Source organism: Oncorhynchus gorbuscha, linkage group LG14 (genome assembly GCF_021184085.1).
Source record: "Oncorhynchus gorbuscha isolate QuinsamMale2020 ecotype Even-year linkage group LG14, OgorEven_v1.0, whole genome shotgun sequence".
Taxonomy (NCBI): Eukaryota; Metazoa; Chordata; class Actinopteri; order Salmoniformes; family Salmonidae; genus Oncorhynchus; species Oncorhynchus gorbuscha.
Genome location: NC_060186.1, coordinates 64,466,015 through 64,487,781, shown reverse-complemented (window position 1 = coordinate 64,487,781; position 21,767 = coordinate 64,466,015). Strand labels below are relative to the sequence as shown.

General features: G+C 42.1%; 1 protein-coding gene across 3 annotated transcripts in view; it reads right to left on the bottom strand.

The window, feature by feature from the left end:
* LOC123995279 (1-phosphatidylinositol 4,5-bisphosphate phosphodiesterase beta-4-like) overlaps window positions 1–21,767 on the bottom strand; it is a 216,516-nt gene that overhangs the window by 65,561 nt on the left and 129,188 nt on the right. For 2 of the 3 annotated variants that reach the window (XM_046298780.1, XM_046298782.1), the window contains 10 exons: window positions 15,694–15,837; window positions 13,771–13,850; window positions 13,498–13,551; window positions 13,330–13,411; window positions 12,649–12,749; window positions 11,873–11,930; window positions 9,488–9,596; window positions 6,651–6,861; window positions 6,364–6,457; window positions 1,949–2,028 (listed from right to left, as the gene is read on the bottom strand). In XM_046298780.1, the coding sequence (XP_046154736.1) occupies window positions 1,949–2,028; window positions 6,364–6,457; window positions 6,651–6,861; window positions 9,488–9,596; window positions 11,873–11,930; window positions 12,649–12,749; window positions 13,330–13,411; window positions 13,498–13,551; window positions 13,771–13,850; window positions 15,694–15,837 (1,013 nt within the window). Of the gene's footprint in view, window positions 1–1,948; window positions 2,029–6,363; window positions 6,458–6,650; window positions 6,862–9,487; window positions 9,597–11,872; window positions 11,931–12,648; window positions 12,750–13,329; window positions 13,412–13,497; window positions 13,552–13,770; window positions 13,851–15,586; window positions 15,628–15,693; window positions 15,838–21,767 lie in introns of those variants that run through there. The other variant, XM_046298783.1, reaches the window with a different exon arrangement.

Here is a 21,767-nt window from a genome sequence, read left to right as displayed (position 1 = left end):
GCTTTTCCAACGGTCTTGAAGGAGTTCCCACATATGCTGAGCACTTTTCCCTCTGCGGTCCGACTCATCCCAAACCATCTCAATTTGTCAAATAGCCCTTACACAGCCTGGAGGTTTGTTTTGGGTCATTGTCCTATTTAAAAACAAATGATTCTTCCACTAAGCGAAAACCAGAAGGGATGGTGTATCACTGCAGAATGCTTTGGTAGACAAGCTGGTTAAGTGTGCCTTGAATTCTAAATAAATCACAGACAATGTCACCAGCAAAGCACCCCACACCATAACACCTCCTCCTCCATGCTTTACGGTGGGAAATACACATGCAGAGATCATCTGTTCAACCACACCACGTCTCACAAAGAAACGGCAGTTGGAACCAAAAATCTCCAATATGGACTCCAGACCAAAGGACACATTTCCACCGGTCTCACGTCCATTTCTGGTGTTGGCACAAGCAAGTCTCTTCTTATTGGTGTCCTTTAGTAGGGTTTTCTTTGCAGCAATTTGACCATGAAGGCCTGATTTCACACAGTCTCCCCCTGAACAGTTGATGTTGAGATGTGTCTGTTATTTGTGCAATCTGAGGTGCAGTTAATTGCCGATTTCTGAGGCTTGTAACTCTAATGAACTTATTCTCTGCAGCAGAGGTAACTCTGGGTATTATTTTCCTGTGGCGGTCCTCATGAGAGTCAGTTTCATCATAGCGCTTGATGGTTTTTGCGACTGCACTTGAAGAAACGTTCAAAGTTCTTGACATTTTCCATATTGACTGACCTTCATGTCTTACAGTAATGATGGACTGTCGTTTCTCTCTGCTGATTTGAGCTGTTCTTGCCATAATATGGACTTGGTCTTCAACCAAATAGGGCTATCTTCTCTATACCACTCTACCTAGTCACAACACAACTGATTGTCTCAAACGCATTAAGAAGGAAAGAAATTCCACAAATTAACTTTTAAGAAGGCACACCTGTTAGTTGAAATGCATTCCAGGTGACTACGTCATGAAGCTGGTTGAGAGAATGTCAAGAGTGTGCAAAGCAGTCATCAAGACAATCTATTTCGATTTGTTTAACACTTTTTGGTTACGACATGATTCCATATGTGTTATTTCATAGTTTTGATGTCTTCACTCTTATTCTACAATGTAGAAAATAGTAAAGAAAACCACTGGAATTAGTTGGCGTGTCCAAACATTTGACTGGTACTGTAGTTATCAGCAAAGTCAGTGCTTGTAAGAAAAGTGTGAGTGTTAGTTCCATTTCCCCCCCAAAATAAGTGTAATTAAATGACAAATTCATAATAGTTACACTGTTACATGTAATTCAATGGAATAAATAATATTGTCATGTATAATATTTTTGTAAACATTCTGGATCATTGTGAAATCATTAGTGCTGTCATTAGCTGACATTACAGTTAATCATTTTTAAACAACTAATTGGCTGATGTCGGTTCAATTATTTGAATCCCATTTAATTCCGTTTTTTCTGTGAAGTCAATGCGCAATGTTTATCTAGAAGAGACAGAAGAACGCACAATGGTCACGGGATATACAGAGAAGCTGTCGCTTCATGAGGTATCTCTACCTGAATATACAGTCATAGATGTATGCCTTATTTACTTTGAACTACAAAATAGTGATTTTGTCAGACAGCATAGGCTCCATAGAGATGAGATGATGACATGGAATAAAAAAAGTCATTAAATTAAACTAATGTAATATGCACAACTAAAATGTTTCATTAAAGTAAGGTCATGTGAATAAATGATGGTTAATCGGTGATACGCAGTAATGGGCTTGTCTACCATCATGGGACATGTATTACTTGTTTTATTCTGTGTTGTTACAGCCTTCAACACAAATAACCGTTATTCTTTTTTAATAATCGAACCGAAACCAAACCAACCTCAAAATGCACTAATCGCTCAGCACTAGAAATTCTACCTGCAGTGGTTTTCAAATGACAGGATCACAGGATACTCAGATGTCACAAAGGCTGTTTCTCTGATGGCTGATATCACATCCTGTTTGAGGGGGTAAACAACATGGGGATTGATGTTAGAACCATTATACATCACCTGCTATGAATCCAATATATATCACATTGAATCCATTATACATCACCTGCTATGAATCCATTATATATCACATTGAATCCATTATACATCACCTGCTATGAATCCATTATATATCACATTGAATCCATTATACATCACCTGCTATGAATCCATTATATATCACTTGAAATCCATTATATATCACATTGAATCCATTATATATCACATTGAATCCATTATATCATCATTGAATCCATTATATATCACATTGAATCCATTATATATCACATTGAATCCATTATATATCACATTGAATCCATTATATATCACATTGAATCCATTATACATCACTTGAATCTATGAATCCATTATATATCACATTGAATCCATTATATATCATCACACTTGAATCCATTATATATCACATTGAATCCATTATATATCACATTGAATCCATTATATATCACACATTGAATCAATGAATCCATTATATATCACATTGAATCCATTATATATCACATTGAATCCATTATATATCACATTGAATCCATTATATATCACATTGAATCCATTATATATCCATTATATATCACATTGAATCCATTATATATCACATGCAATGAATCCATTATAATCCATATCCATATATCACATATCACATTGCCATTATATATCACATGAATCCATTATATATCACATGAATCCATTATATATCACATGCTATGAATCCATTATATATCACTTGCTATGAATCCATTATATATCACTTGCTATGAATCCATTATACATCACATGCTATGAATCCATTATACATCACTTGCTATGAATCCATTATATATCACATTGAATCCATTATATATCATTATTATATCACTTGCTATGAATCCATTATATATCACATGCTATGAATCCATTATATATCACATGCTATGAATCCATTATATATCACATTATGAATCCATTATATATCACATTGATATATCACATTGAATCCATTATATATCACATTGAATCCATTATATATCACATTGAATCCATTATATATCACATTGATATATCACATTGAATCCATTATATATCACATTGAATCCATTATATATCACTTGCTATGAATCCATTATATATCACATTGAATCCATTATATATCACTTGCTATGAATCCATTATATATCACATTGAATCCATTATATATCACATTGAATCCATTATATATCACATTGAATCCATTATAATCCATTGAATCCATTATATATCACATGAATCCATTATATATCACATTGAATCCATTATATATCACATTGAATCCATTATATCACATCATTATATATCACATTGAATCCATTATATATCACATTGAATCCATTATATATCACATTGAATCCATTATACATCACTTGCTATGAATCCATTATACATCACATTGCTATGAATCCATTATCCATTATATATCACTTGAATCCATTATAATCCATTATATATCACATTGAATCCATTATATATCACATTGAATCCATTATATCATCAATCCATTATATATCACATTGAATCCATTATATATCACATTGAATCATTATATATCACATTGAATCCATTATATATCACATTGAATCCATTATATATCACATTGAATCCATTATATATCACATTGAATCCATTATATATCACATTGAATCCATTATATATCACATTGAATCCATTATATATCACATTGAATCCATTATATATCACATTGAATCCATTATACATCACACATTGAATCCATTATATATCACATTGAATCCATTATATATCACATTGAATCCATTATATATCACATTGAATCCATTATATCATTGAATCATATATCACATTGAATCCATTATATATCACATTGAATCCATTATATATCACATTGAATCCATTATATATCACATTGAATCCATTATATATCACATTGAATCCATTATATACATCATTATATATTGAATCCATTATATATCACATTGAATCCATTATATATCACATTCCATTATATATCACATTGAATCCATTATACATCACATTGAATCCATTATATATCACATTGAAATCCATTATATATCACATTGAATCCATTATATATCACATGCTATGAATCCATTATATATCACATTGAATCCATTATACATCACATTGAATCCATTATATATCACATTGAAATCCATTATATATCACATTGAATCCATTATATATCACATTGAATCCATTATATTATATATCACTTGCAATGAATCCATTATATATCACATGCTATGAATCATTATATATCACATTGAATCCATTATATATCACATGAATCCATTATGAATCCATTATATATCACATTGAATCTTATATATCACATTGAATCCATTATATATCACATCATTATATATCACATTGAATCCATTATATATCACATTGAATCCATTATATCATCATTGAATCCATGCTATTGAATCCATTATATATCACATTGAATCCATTATATATCACATTGAATCCATTATATATCAATCATTATATATCACATAATCCATTATATATCACATTGAATCCATTATATATCACATTGAATCCATTATATATCACATTGAATCCATTATATATCACATTGAATCCATTATATATCACATTGAATCCATTATATATCACATTGAATCCATTATATATCACATTGAATCCATTATATATCACATTGAATCCATTATATATCACATTGAATCCATTATATATCACATTGAATCCACTTATATATCACATATGAATCCATTATATATCACATTGAATCCATTATATATCACATTGAATCCATTATATATCACATTGAATCCATTATATATCACATTGAATCCATTATATCACATTGAATCCATTATATATCACATTGAATCCATTATATATCACATTAATCCATTATATATCACATTGAATCCATTATATATCACATTGAATCCATTATATATCACATTGAATCCATTATACATCACATTGAATCCATTATATATCACATTGAATCCATTATATATCACATTGAATCCATTATACATCACATTGAATCTATGAATCCATTATATATCACATTGAATCCATTATATATCACATTGAATCCATTATATATCACATTGAATCCATTATATATCACATTGAATCCATTATATATCACATTGAATCCATTATATATCACATTGAATCCATTATATATCACATTGAATCCATTATATATCCATTATATATCATTGAATCCATTATACATCACTTGAATCCATTATATATCACATTGAATCCATTATACATCACATTCCATTATATATCACATTGAATCCATTATATATCACATTGAATCCATTATACATCACTTGATGAATCCATTATATATCACATTGAATCCATTATATATCACATTGAATCCATTATATATCACATTGAATCCATTATATATCACATTGAATCCATTATATATCACATTGAATCCATTATATATCACTTGAATCCATTATATATCACATTGAATCCATTATATATCACATTGAATCCATTATAATCCATTATATATCACATTGAATCCATTATATATCACATTGAATGATCCATTATATATCACATTGAATCCATTATATATCACATTGAATCCATTATATATCACTTGAATCTATATGAATCCATTATATATCACATTGAATCCATTATATATCACATTGAATCCATTATATATCACTTGAAATCCATTATATATCACATTGAATCCATTATATATCACATTGAATCCATTATATATCACTTTGAATCCATTATATATCACATTGATGAATCCATTATATATCACATTGAATCCATTATATATCACATTGAATCCATTATATATCACTTGCCATTATAATCCATTAATCCATTATATATCACATTGAATCCATTATACATCACATCACCATTATGAATCACATTGAATCCATTATCACATTGAATCCATTATATATCACATTGAATCCATTATATATCACATTGAATCCATTATACATCACTTGCTCACATTGAATCCATTATATATCACATGCTATGAATCCATTATATATCACATTGAATCCATTATATATCACATTGAATCCATTATATATCACTTGCTATAAGTCTCTGATCTGTGTCTGATCAATAACAGTAAATTCAAATGGATCTGCAGGTCTCAATTAGATGCCGTATCAATGTATGAACACAAGAGGGTAGACTTACCATATGTAATTTATACAAAAGTTGTGTGAATGAGCAGACAAATCTGAATGAGTAAAATAGTGTTTTGTGTGTGTGTACCTTAAAGAGGATGTCAGTACACATGGCCTTGCCATGAGTGATGATAGGCTCCTGGTCTTCTCCTTTTCCATCCCAGCAGTCCAGTTCTACACACCTGACATCATACACATACAAAACACTTTACATACTGTATATAAACACACACACACACACACACACACACACACACACACACACACACACACACACACACACACACACACACACACACACACACACACACACACACACACACACACACACACACACACACACACACACACACACACACACACACACACACCTACCTGCAGCCGGAGAGCAGAACCTGTCTGTACATCTCCACAGAGGACTTTCCTCCAAACTGCCTCCCGGTCAGGTAGGTGTTGTGGGAGGAGGCGATGAAGTAGTGGGCCAGCGGCTGTTCCATGTCCTGGTACAGCTCCAGACAGTCCAGGAACACCGGGGCATTCTCATCTGACATCAGGTACCTGCAGAAGCCATCGCTGGACATACGGCCTGGGGGAGAGGAGGAGGGGGAGATGGAGAGTGTATAAGGGGGTCTGCTAAATGTAACATAAATGACCTGAACCAGCTGAAGATCTGTCTTTTTCAGCCATCTATTTCCTGTGTTTGAGGGGTGAAATAATCCCCTTGTCACTTAAATCTCGATGGATTAATTGCTTTCATTTTACTGTAATGCATAACAATATGTACCGGTATGTTAGTTACCATCCTAACATTAGTTGGCTACTAATACATGGAACTTGCCAGGCAGTATATTAACTATATGCTATCTAACTAACTACCCAATGTTAATTGATTTGATTATTCACGTCATTCTTAGCTAAGTGGTGTAGTGGTTGTGAGTTCTCAATAGACATGGTTAATTCTGCCCATCTACTCCGATTTCAGAGCCCTCTTGTCTGAGTACCAGAGCGCAGAATAACTGATGGATTTACGAAGGCACAACACCCGTTGAATATATGGCCGGGGTTACTAAACATTGGCAAAAAAGAGTAATTCAATTGTTGCCAGCAACACAGTTACAGTCACCAACGCTCTGAATAACATGAAAACTTCCTAACCAGCTCGGATTGGGAGAGTAAATGGCGTTAGTGAGCTATTCTCTCATTTGTGTCTGGAAATAGTTAGCCAGTTAGCCTGGGTGCTTGACTGCCGTTGAGGCCAGAACGCTCGGATCAACCCTCCTCCTCGGCCAGAGTGTCCTAGAGCGAAACGCTCTGAATTTAGGAATGGACAATCTGACAATGCTCTGGTACTCCAGATTGAATTTAGGAATGGACAATCTGACAATGCTCTGGTACTCCAGATTGAATTTAGGAATGGACAATCTGACAATGCTCTGGTACTCCAGATTGAATTTAGGAATGGACAATCTGACAATGCTCTGGTACTCCAGATTGAATTTAGGAATGGACAATCTGACAATGCTCTGGTACTCCAGATTGAATTTAGGAATGGACAATCTGACAATGCTCTGGTACTCCAGATTGAATTTAGGAATGGACAATCTGACAATGCTCTGGTACTCCAGATTGAATTTAGGAATGGACAATCTGACAATGCTCTGGTACTCCAGATTGAATTTACGAACACATCTGAAATCGTAAAATGTTTCGCTAGTCTTTTGTTGTTGCATAGCAACAGCATCAACTCCCGGTAGACAGGCGACGCTGTATGTTAGTATGGGTATTCAAACACATTTATTGTTTTTCCATTTTATCCTATTCTGGGATTTATCGCACCGTCTAGACACTTAGATCACCAGAAAGAGAAGAAAGATGGGTGTTCATTTTTTATGCAATTAAAAAAAGTAATAATTGAATACAGTTTGTTTGTATGTTTATAAATTAGATGCGCTGAATTGAAAGCAACTTTTGAAAATTAACACTCGGATTATAGTGATATTATGTCTGATCTCGCAAACAATGTAAAGTATGTTTAGATAGGTGTAATCTAGTGCCAAACATGTTGATTGTTAATCCAAGGGTATCCTGCTATTGCCACTCTTGTTAAATTATGCAAGAGAACATGACAACAGTAATTAATAAGGCAGACTAGACAGAACAGGTGAGTGCAGGTAGGGTAGACAGGACAAGTGTTTGTGGTTGACAACAATAGACAATGGGCCTGATCAGACAGCTCAGAGCTTCTGCTCTTTTCTGTCTATAAAAACAAATGCATTGGTGGAAGAGGCAGGGCAGGAACCAGGAAGGAGGGTGTGGTCAAGCAAGGCATCCCCCGAGGCTAGATGCCTAAAAGGTTTTATCAGGACAGGCATAGATTAGTTATTCCATTTTGCTTTGGAGAATCCTCACTTTTTCTCCTCCTCTACATCCATCTCTCTCACCGTTCTTCTTCACATCTGCATGTCTCTACATCCATCTCTCTCACCGTTCTTCTTCACATCTGCATCTCTCTCTACATCCATCTCTCTCACCGTTCTTCTTCACATCTGCATCTCTCTCTACATCCATCTCTCTCACCGTTCTTCTTCACATCTGCATCCCTCTCTACATCCATCTCTCTCACCGTTCTTCTTCACATCTGCATCCCTCTCTACATCCATCTCTCTCACCTTTCTTCTTCACATCTGCATCCCTCTCTACATCCATCTCTCTCACCGTTCTTCACATCTGCATCCCTCTCTACATCCATCTCTCTCACCGTTCTTCTTCACATCTGCATGTCTCTCTACATCCATCTCTCTCACCGTTCTTCACATCTGCATCCCTCTCTACATCCATCTCTCTCACCGTTCTTCTTCACATCTGCATGTCTCTCTACATCCATCTCTCTCACCATTCTTCTTCACATCTGCATCCCTCTCTACATCCATCTCTCTCACCATTCTTCTTCACATCTGCATCTCTCTCTACATCCATCTCTCTCACCTTTCTTCTTCACATCTGCATCTCTCTCTACATCCATCTCTCTCACCTTTCTTCTTCACATCTGCATCTCTCTCTACATCCATCTCTCTCACCTTTCTTCTTCACATCTGCATCTCTCTCTACATCCATCTCTCTCACCTTTCTTCTTCACATCTGCATCTCTCTCTACATCCATCTCTCTCACCGTTCTTCACATCTGCATCTCTCTCTACATCCATCTCTCTCACCTTTCTTCTTGAGGTCTGGGTCTCTTTCGTACTTCTCGATGATCTGCATGGCTCGTTTCGGGTCGTAGAAGGGGAACAGGATCTCGTTTAGCCGCGGGTCGCGCTGATTCTGGAGAAAGCAATGATACACAACACCGTCTCACTCACAAGCACATACTGTACACATGCATGTCACTGCACACTAAGGAAATATGTCCCATTTCTAACTTGAGAATTGTGAATGTAACTTAAACCTTTGTGTAAATCCGCCATGGACACTAATGTATGCTTTTGGCAAAACTTTCAAGAAACTGTTTATTTATTTATTTTACTTTCAAGAAACTTTACGTGCACAAGTCATGTGACCAACTGAGTTTGAACCCGGTTTTTGTCTAGGTAGCACAAGACTATTTTAGCCTGCTGAGCCAATGCCTAGGAATGAACTCCTGGAGCTAACGGCAGTTTTCATGTCTCAAGCTAGCGTTAGGCTACTCATCATGCAAGTGTTGCTCACTGCACCACCTCTGCTACACACATCAGTCAGGTTAGGATTGGGACCATTATAACAAGAGACTAAACACAGCTGACAAACAACAGAGAGTAACAGTTTAGACTGATACAGTGACAATGTATATAGTACTAACTCTGGTACAAACACATCTTTAATTTGTGGGTGTTCAAATGAAAACCAAAATGCTACAATTACTGGTACAGAGCTACTGCAATGGGGTGGGTATTGGAGGTTTGTATTAGCCAAACGTAGGGAATGCGTGTGGTCTCACAAGCAGAGAGGGTAGAGATTCACGCATCAGCAGGGATCATAACAACACCACTTGCCACTATAGCAGGTAGCATTCACAGCCTTTGTATTAATGGGGATTCACTTCAGCATTGCACACAGAGAAAAAGCCTCACACACAGTAGATAGAAGTAGAAGCAGGTACGTTTTCAGCCAAAGCAGAGACCACTAGCACAAAAGAAAGTGAATAGGATACCAATATTGATCACTGTGTTGTTGGGAAAGAGAAAGCATGAAATGCAGTTCACTGTGCTAGTGCACGTGACAATAAAACATGTGAAACTTGAAGGCCAGCAGTCAGCAAGTAGACAGAAACCAGACAAAATGGCCAAACAGAAAGCCCCTCCCTCCCCGGGTTGCCATGGTTACACAATCAGTAGGCGGGGCTGGGGAGAAATATACTGAACAAACATATAAACGCAACATGCAACAATTTCAACCATTTTACTGAGTTTCTATAAAGAAATCAGTCAATTGATATACATTCATAAGGCCCTAATCTATTTCACATGACTGGGCAGGGCCACAGCCATGGGTGGGCCTGGATCCCAAGTGGCCAGTAATGTGAAATAGATTAGGGCCTAATTAATTAATTTCAATTGGCTGAAATTGGGGAGCCAGGCCCAGCCAATCAGAAGGCCTTTATTACAGACAGAAATACTCCTCAGTTTCATCAGCTGTCTGGGTGGCTGGTCTCTGACCATCCCGCAGGTGAAGAAACTGGATGTGGAGTTCCTGGGCCGGCGTGGTTACACATGGTCTGTGGTGAGGCTATTGGGGCGTACTGAAAAATTCTCTAAAATGAAATTAACATTACATTCTCCGGAAACAGCTCTATTGGACATTCCTCCAGTCACCAAGCCAATTGCACTCTTCCTCAAAACTTGATAAATCTGCAGCATTGTGTTGTGTGACAAAACTGCACATTTTAGAGTGGCACATTAATCGACTTCTTGATATGCCACACCTGTCAGGTGGATGGAATTTCTTGGCAAAGGAGAAATGCTCCCTAACAGGGATGTTAACAAATTTGTGCTCAACATTTGAGCCGAAGTGAGCTTTTTGTGCTTAATATTTTAGCTCATGAAACATGGGACCAACACTTTACATGTTGCGTTTATATTTTTGTTCAGTATATACAGGGGATGGGGAAAGCAGCTGAGAAGGGCAGGATGAAGTTACCCCTACAGACACTGATATAAGAGCACTTTTGCAGTATGGCCAATTGTTCCCCATTTTTCAACTTCATATTCATCATCTCCAGCACCACCACAACATATGTGAAAATGGTGTGTTTCTATGTTCACAGTGACAAATAGAATGGAAGATTTGTGTTTCCAATGACAATGGCATTGCCTACGAATTGCCTTCGTAATATTTTTACAGAACATAGAAACACGCCATTTTCACACATGTTGATGATGGGGAGGTGCTGGAGATGATGAATATGAAGTCGCAAATGGTGAAATGTTCCTTTAAGGATTTGAGGAGGGTCATCTGAAACGGATCCTATATCATTGCCTAAGAGCAACTTCTACCCCGTGTCAGGTGAGAGGGTAGGGGTCAAGCAGTCACACAGAGAAGTTAATGAATGATAAAGAGCTTACTTCATTCAGAAAGCTGACTAACTGGTCTACGTTTAAAAAATCACTTTTGTCCCCATTGCTGCAAAGGAATTAATTAGAAAAACAAAATGTTATGTTTCTTAAAAACCCTCTCAGCCAGTCAGTCAGGGACTAGAAAGCAGAAGGTTTTTCTAAAGGGTCAAAATAGAACACAGCCGTGTTACATTTTTATATCAACATTTCTGTAACATGTTAAAATCACACCAGGTCGAACATTTACATACTGTTGAGTTAGTTTAAAATAAACGTGTTAATGTGTCACTGTTTAAGAGGGTTAGGTTTCCCAGAGTGTATTAGTAGAGAAGCTGCAGACGGTTTAATAAACGTTGATCTCTCAACCAAACACCAACATACTTACAACACGTTCTCTCTCACTCTTCTTCTACTCCGTCATTCACATACAGTGTCTACACTACAGCTATCAACACAACAAACGGCTATAAACGGTTGAACAAACGGCTATTACTAAATATCTCATTACTAGCAGAATCACAGCTTGGGAAAATACATAGCAATACAATGTTGTATATATTGTACTGTAAATGTCATCCCAGTGAGCAAAACTGGATGAAAAGACATCCTTAACTGGGTTGTGTGATTTCAGACCTTGTTACTCCTACACTGACTGCACACTTAGATGTGACTAGCATTGCGGGTGCAGTTAGCTTTCTACAGTAGGCTGAAGGAGAACAGAGTAGCTATTGAGGGTAGGGAGTACAGTAAAAGACATCTGGGGAGTAGAGCTAGTGACAACTCACATTTTGTTGAAGAGTTCCTGGATGTCAGTACGAGGGCAGATCTTCTGAGTCAGGGCGTAGAAGATGTCAAAGGGGAAGGCTGAGTCTTCTATCTCCTCGCTCTGAGGGAGATAACGTTATACACTGAGTGTACAAAACATTATGAACGCCTGCTCTTTCCATGACGTAGACTGGCCAGGTGAAAGCTGTGATCCCTTATTGATGTTACTTGTTAAATCCACTTCAAATCAGTGTAGATGAAGGGGAGGAGACAGGTTAAAGAAGGAGTTTTAAGCCTTGAGACAATTGAGACATGGATTGTGTTTGTGTGCCATTCAGAGGGTGAATGGGCAAGACAAAAGATTGACGTGCTTTTGAACGGGGTATGGTAGTAGGTGCCAGAATTGTTTATGCTCAACAGTTTCCTGTGTGTATCAAGAATGGTCCACCACCCAAAGGACGTCCAGCCAACTTGACACAACTAAAAAAGCATTGGGAAGCATTGGAGTCAACATGGGCCAGCATCCCTGTGGAACGCTTTCGACACCCTGTAGAGTCCCTGCCCCGACGAATTGAGAAGGGTGGGTGTAAATCAATATTAGGAAGGTGTTCCTAATGTTGATTCGACGACAGCAAGTTACCATAAACAACATCAGACAAACCCGCCATGAACACACGCAAGCACACACACATCCACGTTACCTTTCCACTAGGCAGACCCAGTTCCTTCAGAGCCTGAAAGATTCCTTTCTCTGTTTTCCCAGATGCAAACGTCCGTGTGATGCTGAACCAGAGAGGAGAGAGTCAGCTGTCATCACAAAGTTGACCAATCAAATGACTGCTGATAAATGTTGTTACTGTGTCTCTCACGTTCTCACTGGGATCTTGCCGTTCACATTGGTCAGGAAGCACATCCTCATCCAACTGAAAAACAGGAAAGACACAACACATGTTGAGGTGTGTGTATCTGTGTCTGTGTGTGTAATGTTGTATGAATGTGTGTGTGTGTTTGTCTGTGTGTGTTTACTACTGTGTGTGTGTGTGCATTTACTACTGTGTTTGTGTGTGTGTTTACTAATGTGTGTGTGTTCACAACTGTTTGTGTGTTTACTAATGTGTGTGTGTTTGTGTGTGTATACTCACTGTTTCTTGAGGCAGGTCATAGGACAGACGTTATTGGCTCTGAAGTTGTGGATCACTGACCTCAAACCCTCTGTCCACTTCTGAAAACAAACAAACAAAAGGGTTCACACACACACACACACACTTCTCTGGCCGTTTGTTTACTCACAGCGTATCTTTTTCTCTGTGTTTATGTGTGTTCTCTCCTCTCTCACAGTGTATCTGTTTAGATCTCTGAGCAGCCACAGCTAAACAGCCCGATGCAGGCACACAGCCACCCTGTCTGTGACCAGGGGTCTCCTTCTCTTCTTTCTCCAAACAAATATATGACTCCCACCTGCACTCTCTACCCCACTCCATCCAAGGTGTGTGTGTGTGTGTGTGTACGTGCATGTTTGATTGTGTATGTCTAAGGGCGGGAGTGTGTTGTGGAGAGGTTGGATACGTGTGTGTGTGTATTGTTCCCAGGTTATGTTGATGAGAATAACTGTGTCAGCTTTCCAGGTCTACTGCTTACGGAAACTAGCCTGCTGAGTGTGAGATGGTGTGTGTGTGTACATGTGTGTCTGTATATGAGATAGCAAGAGAATGAGGTAGCATGAATGAACATGTGTGTGTGTATCTGTGTGTGACCTTCAAGCTCGGCTGATGAAGGCCACTCTAGGTAGTTTATTATTAATGATTTGGCAATCCGCCTTCTACAGTGTTGACACCCTTTTAACCATTTCCACTCACTTGCTCTCTCCATCTCTCTCTCATGTTTTCGCTATCAACATGTCTTTTGATGAATCAAACTAAAACAACTACATCAAACAAGTCATCATCATCAGTTCACTGATATATCATCTGTTGGCTTCTTCAGTAATCACAAAAATAATGTGTCTTGTCACCACTAGAGGGCAATGTTTAACCAGACTCCCTCGAGAGAGAGAGAGAGAGAGAGAGAGAGAGAGAGAGAGAGAGAGAGAGAGAGAGAGAGAGAGAGAGAGAGAGAGAGAGAGAGAGAGAGAGAGAGAGAGAGAGAGAGAGAGAGAGAGAGAGAGAGAGAGGGCCAGACAGAGAGAGAGGGCCAGACAGAGAGAGACAGAGAGAGAGGGCCAGACAGAGAGAGACAGAGAGAGACAGAGAGAGAGAGAGAGAGAGAGAGAGAGACAGAGAGAGAGGGCAGACAGAGAGAGAGAGAGAGAGAGAGGCCAGACAGACAGAGAGAGGGCCAGACAGAGAGAGACAGAGAGAGAGGGCCAGACAGAGGGCCAGAGACAGAGAGAGACAGAGAGAGAGAGGCCAGACAGAGAGAGGCCAGACAGAGAGAGACAGAGAGAGAGGGGGACAGACAGAGAGGGCCAGACAGAGAGAGACAGAGAGAGAGAGAGGGACAGACAGACAGAGAGAGAGAGAGAGAGGGACAGAGAGAGAGAGAGAGAGAGAGAGAGAGAGAGAGAGAGAGAGAGAGAGACAGAGAGAGAGAGGACAGAGAGAGAGAGAGAGAGAGACAGAGACAGAGAGAGAGAGAGAGAGAGAGAGGGGACAGAGAGAGAGAGAGAGAGGAGGACAGAGAGAGAGAGAGGCCAGACAGAGAGAGAGAGGGGGACAGAGAGAGAGGGGGACAGACAGAGAGAGAGGGGACAGAGAGAGAGGGACAGACAGAGAGAGAGGGGGAGAGAGAGAGACAGACAGAGAGAGAGAGGGACCAGACAGAGAGAGAGAGAGGCCAGACAGAGAGAGAGACAGACAGAGAGAGCGAGAGAGAGGGCCAGAGAGAGAGAGTGGGACAGAGAGAGAGAGGGACAGACAGAGAGAGAGAGGGACAGACAGAGAGAGAGCATTGAGTATATACCCTAGCAGTGTCTGGGCTGTCAGCCACCATGTACATGAAGGACAGGTTGACCAGATCAGTAATATGTGTAATGTTGTATGAATGTTGTATTAGCATTGAGTATATACCCTAGCAGTGTCTGGGCTGTCAGCCACCATGTACATGAAGGACAGGTTGACGAGGTCGGTGCCACTGCAAACACAGATGACACATCCCTCCAGCTCCTCCTCCTTCTTCCCCGCTGACTCCAACAAAGACAGGATCTTAGGGTCCTACAGAGAGAGAGAGGGAGTCTCATCAAATCTTTACAAAACATTATCATTCCATTGATTAACCACGTTATCTGGAACATCCATTTTTCAATGTAATAGGGAGTAATTGAGGATTCCCCTTTTTGAACTATCTAGTACAAGCAGAATATCTGTCGTGTGACTGAATCAACTGGATAACAACAGACGATTCATTCTGCAAGGCCCGCTTCTGTTTATGAATGCTAATAAAGACAATTATCATCAATGTGATTCTTTTTTCTGGGTTCATTGATTTAGCACCAATAGTTCAGTGTGATTCAGTCCAACAGAGATCAGAACACGTCCCCTTACCATACACACAGGGAGGGACACTGCCTTACACACACCACACACTGTCCCACACCTAGAGCACCTTCCGTTCTGTCAACAACACACACCACACACTGTCTCACACCTAGAGCACCTTCCGTTCTGTCAACAACACACACCACACACTGTCCCACACCTAGAGCACCTTCCGTTCTGTCAACAACACACACCACACACTGTCTCACACTGTCCTTCAACACCACCAGAGCACCTTCAACAACACACACCACACACTGTCCCACACCTCACCTGTCTGTCAACAACACACACCACACACTGTCCCACACCTAGAGCACCTTCCGTTCTGTCAACAACACACACCACACACTGTCCCACACCTAGAGCACCTTCCGTTCTGTCAACAACACACACCACACACTGTCTCACACCTAGAGCACCTTCCGTTCTGTCAACAACACACACCACACACTGTCCCACACCTAGAGCACCTTCCGTTCTGTCAACAACACACACCACACACTGTCTCACACCTAGAGCACCTTCCGTTCTGTCAACAACACACACCACACACTGTCCCACACCTGTCCCAGAGCACCTTCCGTTCTGTCAACAACACACACCACACACTGTCCCACACCTAGAGCACCTTCCGTTCTGTCAACAACACACACCACACACTGTCCCACACCTAGAGCACCTTCCGTTCTGTCAACAACACACACCACACACTGTCCCACACCTAGAGCACCTTCCGTTCTGTCAACAACACACACCACACACTGTCCCACACCTAGAGCACCTTCCGTTCTGTCAACAACACACACCACACACTGTCCCACACCTAGAGCACCTTCCGTTCTGTCAACAACACACACCACACACTGTCCCACACCTAGAGCACCTTCCGTTCTGTCAACAACACACACCACACACTGTCCCACACCTAGAGCACCTTCCGTTCTGTCAACAACACACACCACACACTGTCCCACACCTAGAGCACCTTCCGTTCTGTCAACACACACACACACTGTCACACACTTCTGTCAACAACACACACCACACACTGTCCCAGCACCTTCCGTTCTGTCAACAACACACACCACACACTGTCCCACACCTAGAGCACCTTCCGTTCTGTCAACAACCACCACACACTGTCCCACAGAGCACCTTCCGTTCTGTCAACAACACACACCACACACTGTCCCACACCTAGAGCACCTTCCGTTCTGTCAACAACACACACCACACACTGTCCCACACCTAGAGCACCTTCCGTTCTGTCAACAACACACACCACACACTGTCCCACACCTAGAGCACCTTCCGTTCTGTCAACAACACACACCACACACTGTCCCACACCTAGAGCACCTTCCGTTCTGTCAACAACACACACCACACACACCTGTCCTGTCACACCTAGACCTAGAGCACCTTCCGTTCTGTCAACAACACACACCACACACTGTCTCACACCTAGAGCACCTTCCGTTCTGTCAACAACACACACCACACACTGTCCCACACCTAGAGCACCTTCCGTTCTGTCAACAACACACACCACACACACACACACTGTCCCAACAACACACACCACACACTGTCCCACACCTAGAGCACCTTCCGTTCTGTCAACAACACACACCACACACTGTCCCACACCTAGAGCACCTTCCGTTCTGTCAACAACACACACCACACACTGTCTCACACCTAGAGCACCTTCCGTTCTGTCAACAACACACACCACACACTGTCCCACACCTAGAGCACCTTCCGTTCTGTCAACAACACACACACTGTCACACACACCTTCCGTTCTGTCAACACCTAGAGTCACACCTTCCGTTCTGTCAACAACACACACCACACACTGTCCCACACCTAGAGCACCTTCCGTTCTGTCAACAACACACACCACACACTGTCCCACCTAGAGCACCTTCCGTTCTGTCAACAACACACACCACACACTGTCCCACACCTAGAGCACCTTCCGTTCTGTCAACAACACACACCACACACTGTCTCACACCTAGAGCACCTTCCGTTCTGTCAACAACACACACCACACACTGTCCCACACCTAGAGCACCTTCCGTTCTGTCAACACACACACCACACACTGTCCCACACCTAGAGCACCTTCCGTTCTGTCAACAACACACACCACACACTGTCCCACACCTAGAGCACCTTCCGTTCTGTCAACAACACACACCACACACTGTCCCACACCTAGAGCACCTTCCGTTCTGTCAACAACACACACCACACACTGTCCCACACCTAGAGCACCTTCCGTTCTGTCAACAACACACACCACACACTGTCCCACACCTAGAGCACCTTCCGTTCTGTCAACAACACACACCACACACTGTCCCACACCTAGAGCACCTTCCGTTCTGTCAACAACACACACCACACACTGTCCCACACCTAGAGCACCTTCCGTCCAACAACACACACCACACACTGTCCCACACCTAGAGCACCTTCTTCTGTCAACAACACACACCACACACTGTCCCACACCTAGAGCACCTTCCGTTCTGTCAACAACACACACCACACACTGTCCCACACCTAGAGCACCTTCCGTTCTGTCAACAACACACACCACACACTGTCTCACACCTAGAGCACCTTCCGTTCTGTCAACAACACACACCACACACTGTCCCACACCTAGAGCACCTTCCGTTCTGTCAACAACACACACCACACACTGTCCCACACCTAGAGCACCTTCCGTTCTGTCAACAACACACACCACACACTGTCCCACACCTAGAGCACCTTCCGTTCTGTCAACAACACACACACACACTGTCCCACACCTAGAGCACCTTCCGTTCTGTCAACAACACACACCACACACTGTCCCACACCTAGAGCACCTTCCGTTCTGTCAACAACACACACCACACACTGTCCCACACCTAGAGCACCTTCCGTTCTGTCAACAACACACACCACACACTGTCCCACAACACACACCCTAGAGCACCTTCCGTTCTGTCAACAACACACACCACACACTGTCTCACACCTAGAGCACCTTCCGTTCTGTCAACAACACACACCACACACTGTCCCACACCTAGAGCACCTTCCGTTCTGTCAACAACACACACCACACACTGTCTCACACCTAGAGCACCTTCCGTTCTGTCAACACACACACCACACACTGTCCCACACCTAGAGCACCTTCCGTTCTGTCAACAACACACACCACACACTGTCCCACACCTAGAGCACCTTCCGTTCTGTCAACAACACACACCACACACTGTCCCACACCTAGAGCACCTTCCGTTCTGTCAACAACACACACCACACACTGTCCCACACCTAGAGCACCTTCCGTTCTGTCAACAACACACACCACACACTGTCCCACACCTAGAGCACCTTCCGTTCTGTCAACAACACACACCACACACTGTCCCACACCTAGAGCACCTTCCGTTCTGTCAACAACACACACACACTGTCCACACCTAGAGCACCTTCCGTTCTGTCAACAACACACACCACACACTGTCCCACACCTAGAGCACCTTCCGTTCTGTCAACAACACACACCACACACACCTGTCAACAACACACACCACACACTCCCACACCTAGAGCACCTTCCGTTCTGTCAACAACACACACCACACACTGTCCCACACCTAGAGCACCTTCCGTTCTGTCAACAACACACACCACACACTGTCTCACACCTAGAGCACCTTCCGTTCTGTCAACAACACACACCACACACTGTCCCACACCTAGAGCACCTTCCGTTCTGTCAACAACACACACCACACACTGTCCCACACCTAGAGCACCTTCCGTTCTGTCAACAACACACACCACACACACACACCTTCCGTTCCAACACACACTGTCCCAGAGCACCTTCCGTTCTGTCAACAACACACACCACACACTGTCTCACACCTAGAGCACCTTCCGTTCTGTCAACAACACACACCACACACTGTCCCACACCTAGAGCACCTTCCGTTCTGTCAACAACACACACCACACACTGTCCCACACCTAGAGCACCTTCCGTTCTGTCAACAACACACACCACACACTGTCCCACACCTAGAGCACCTTCCGTTCTGTCAACAACACACACCACACACTGTCCCACACCTAGAGCACCTTCCGTTCTGTCAACAACACACACCACACACTGTCCCACACCTAGAGCACCTTCCGTTCTGTCAACAACACACACCACACACTGTCCCACACCTAGAGCACCTTCCGTTCTGTCAACAACACACACCACACACTGTCCCACACCTAGAGCACCTTCCGTTCTGTCAACAACACACACCACACACTGTCCCACACCTAGAGCACCTTCCGTTCTGTCAACAACACACACCACACACTGTCCCACACCTAGAGCACCTTCCGTTCTGTCAACAACACACACCACACACTGTCCCACACCTAGAGCACCTTCCGTTCTGTCAACAACACACACCACACACTGTCCCACACCTAGAGCACCTTCCGTTCTTCCGTCAACAACACACACCACACACTGTCCCACACCTAGTCCCTGTCACACACACACCACACACTGTCCCACACCTAGAGCACCTTCCGTTCTGTCAACAACACACACCACACACTGTCCCACACCTAGAGCACCTTCCGTTCTGTCAACAACACACACCACACACTGTCCCACACCTAGAGCACCTTCCGTTCTGTCAACAACACACACCACACACTGTCCCACACCTAGAGCACCTTCCGTTCTGTCAACAACACACACCACACACTGTCCCACACCTAGAGCACCTTCCGTTCTGTCAACAACACACACCACACACTGTCCCACACCTAGAGCACCTTCCGTTCTGTCAACAACACACACCACACACTGTCCCACACCTAGAGCACCTTCCGTTCTGTCAACAACACACACCACACACTGTCCCACACCTAGAGCACCTTCCGTTCTGTCAACAACACACACCACACACTGTCCCACACCTAGTCCCACACCTAGAGCACCTTCCGTTCTGTCAACAACACACACCACACACTGTCCCACACCTAGAGCACCTTCCGTTCTGTCAACAACACACACCACACACCACACCTAGTTCCGTTCTGTCAACAACACACACCACACACTGTCCCAGAGCACCTTCCGTTCTGTCAACAACACACACCACACACTGTCCCACACCTAGAGCACCTTCCGTTCTGTCAACAACACACACCACACACTGTCCCACACCTAGAGCACCTTCCGTTCTGTCAACAACACACACCACACACTGTCCCACACCTAGAGCACCTTCCGTTCTGTCAACAACACACACCACACACTGTCCCACACCTAGAGCACCTTCCGTTCTGTCAACAACACACACCACACACTGTCCCACACCTAGAGCACCTTCCGTTCTGTCAACAACACACACCACACACTGTCCCACACCTAGAGCACCTTCCGTTCTGTCAACAACACACACCACACACTGTCCCACACCTAGAGCACCTTCCGTTCTGTCAACAACACACACCACACACTGTCCCACACCTAGAGCACCTTCCGTTCTGTCAACAACACACACCAC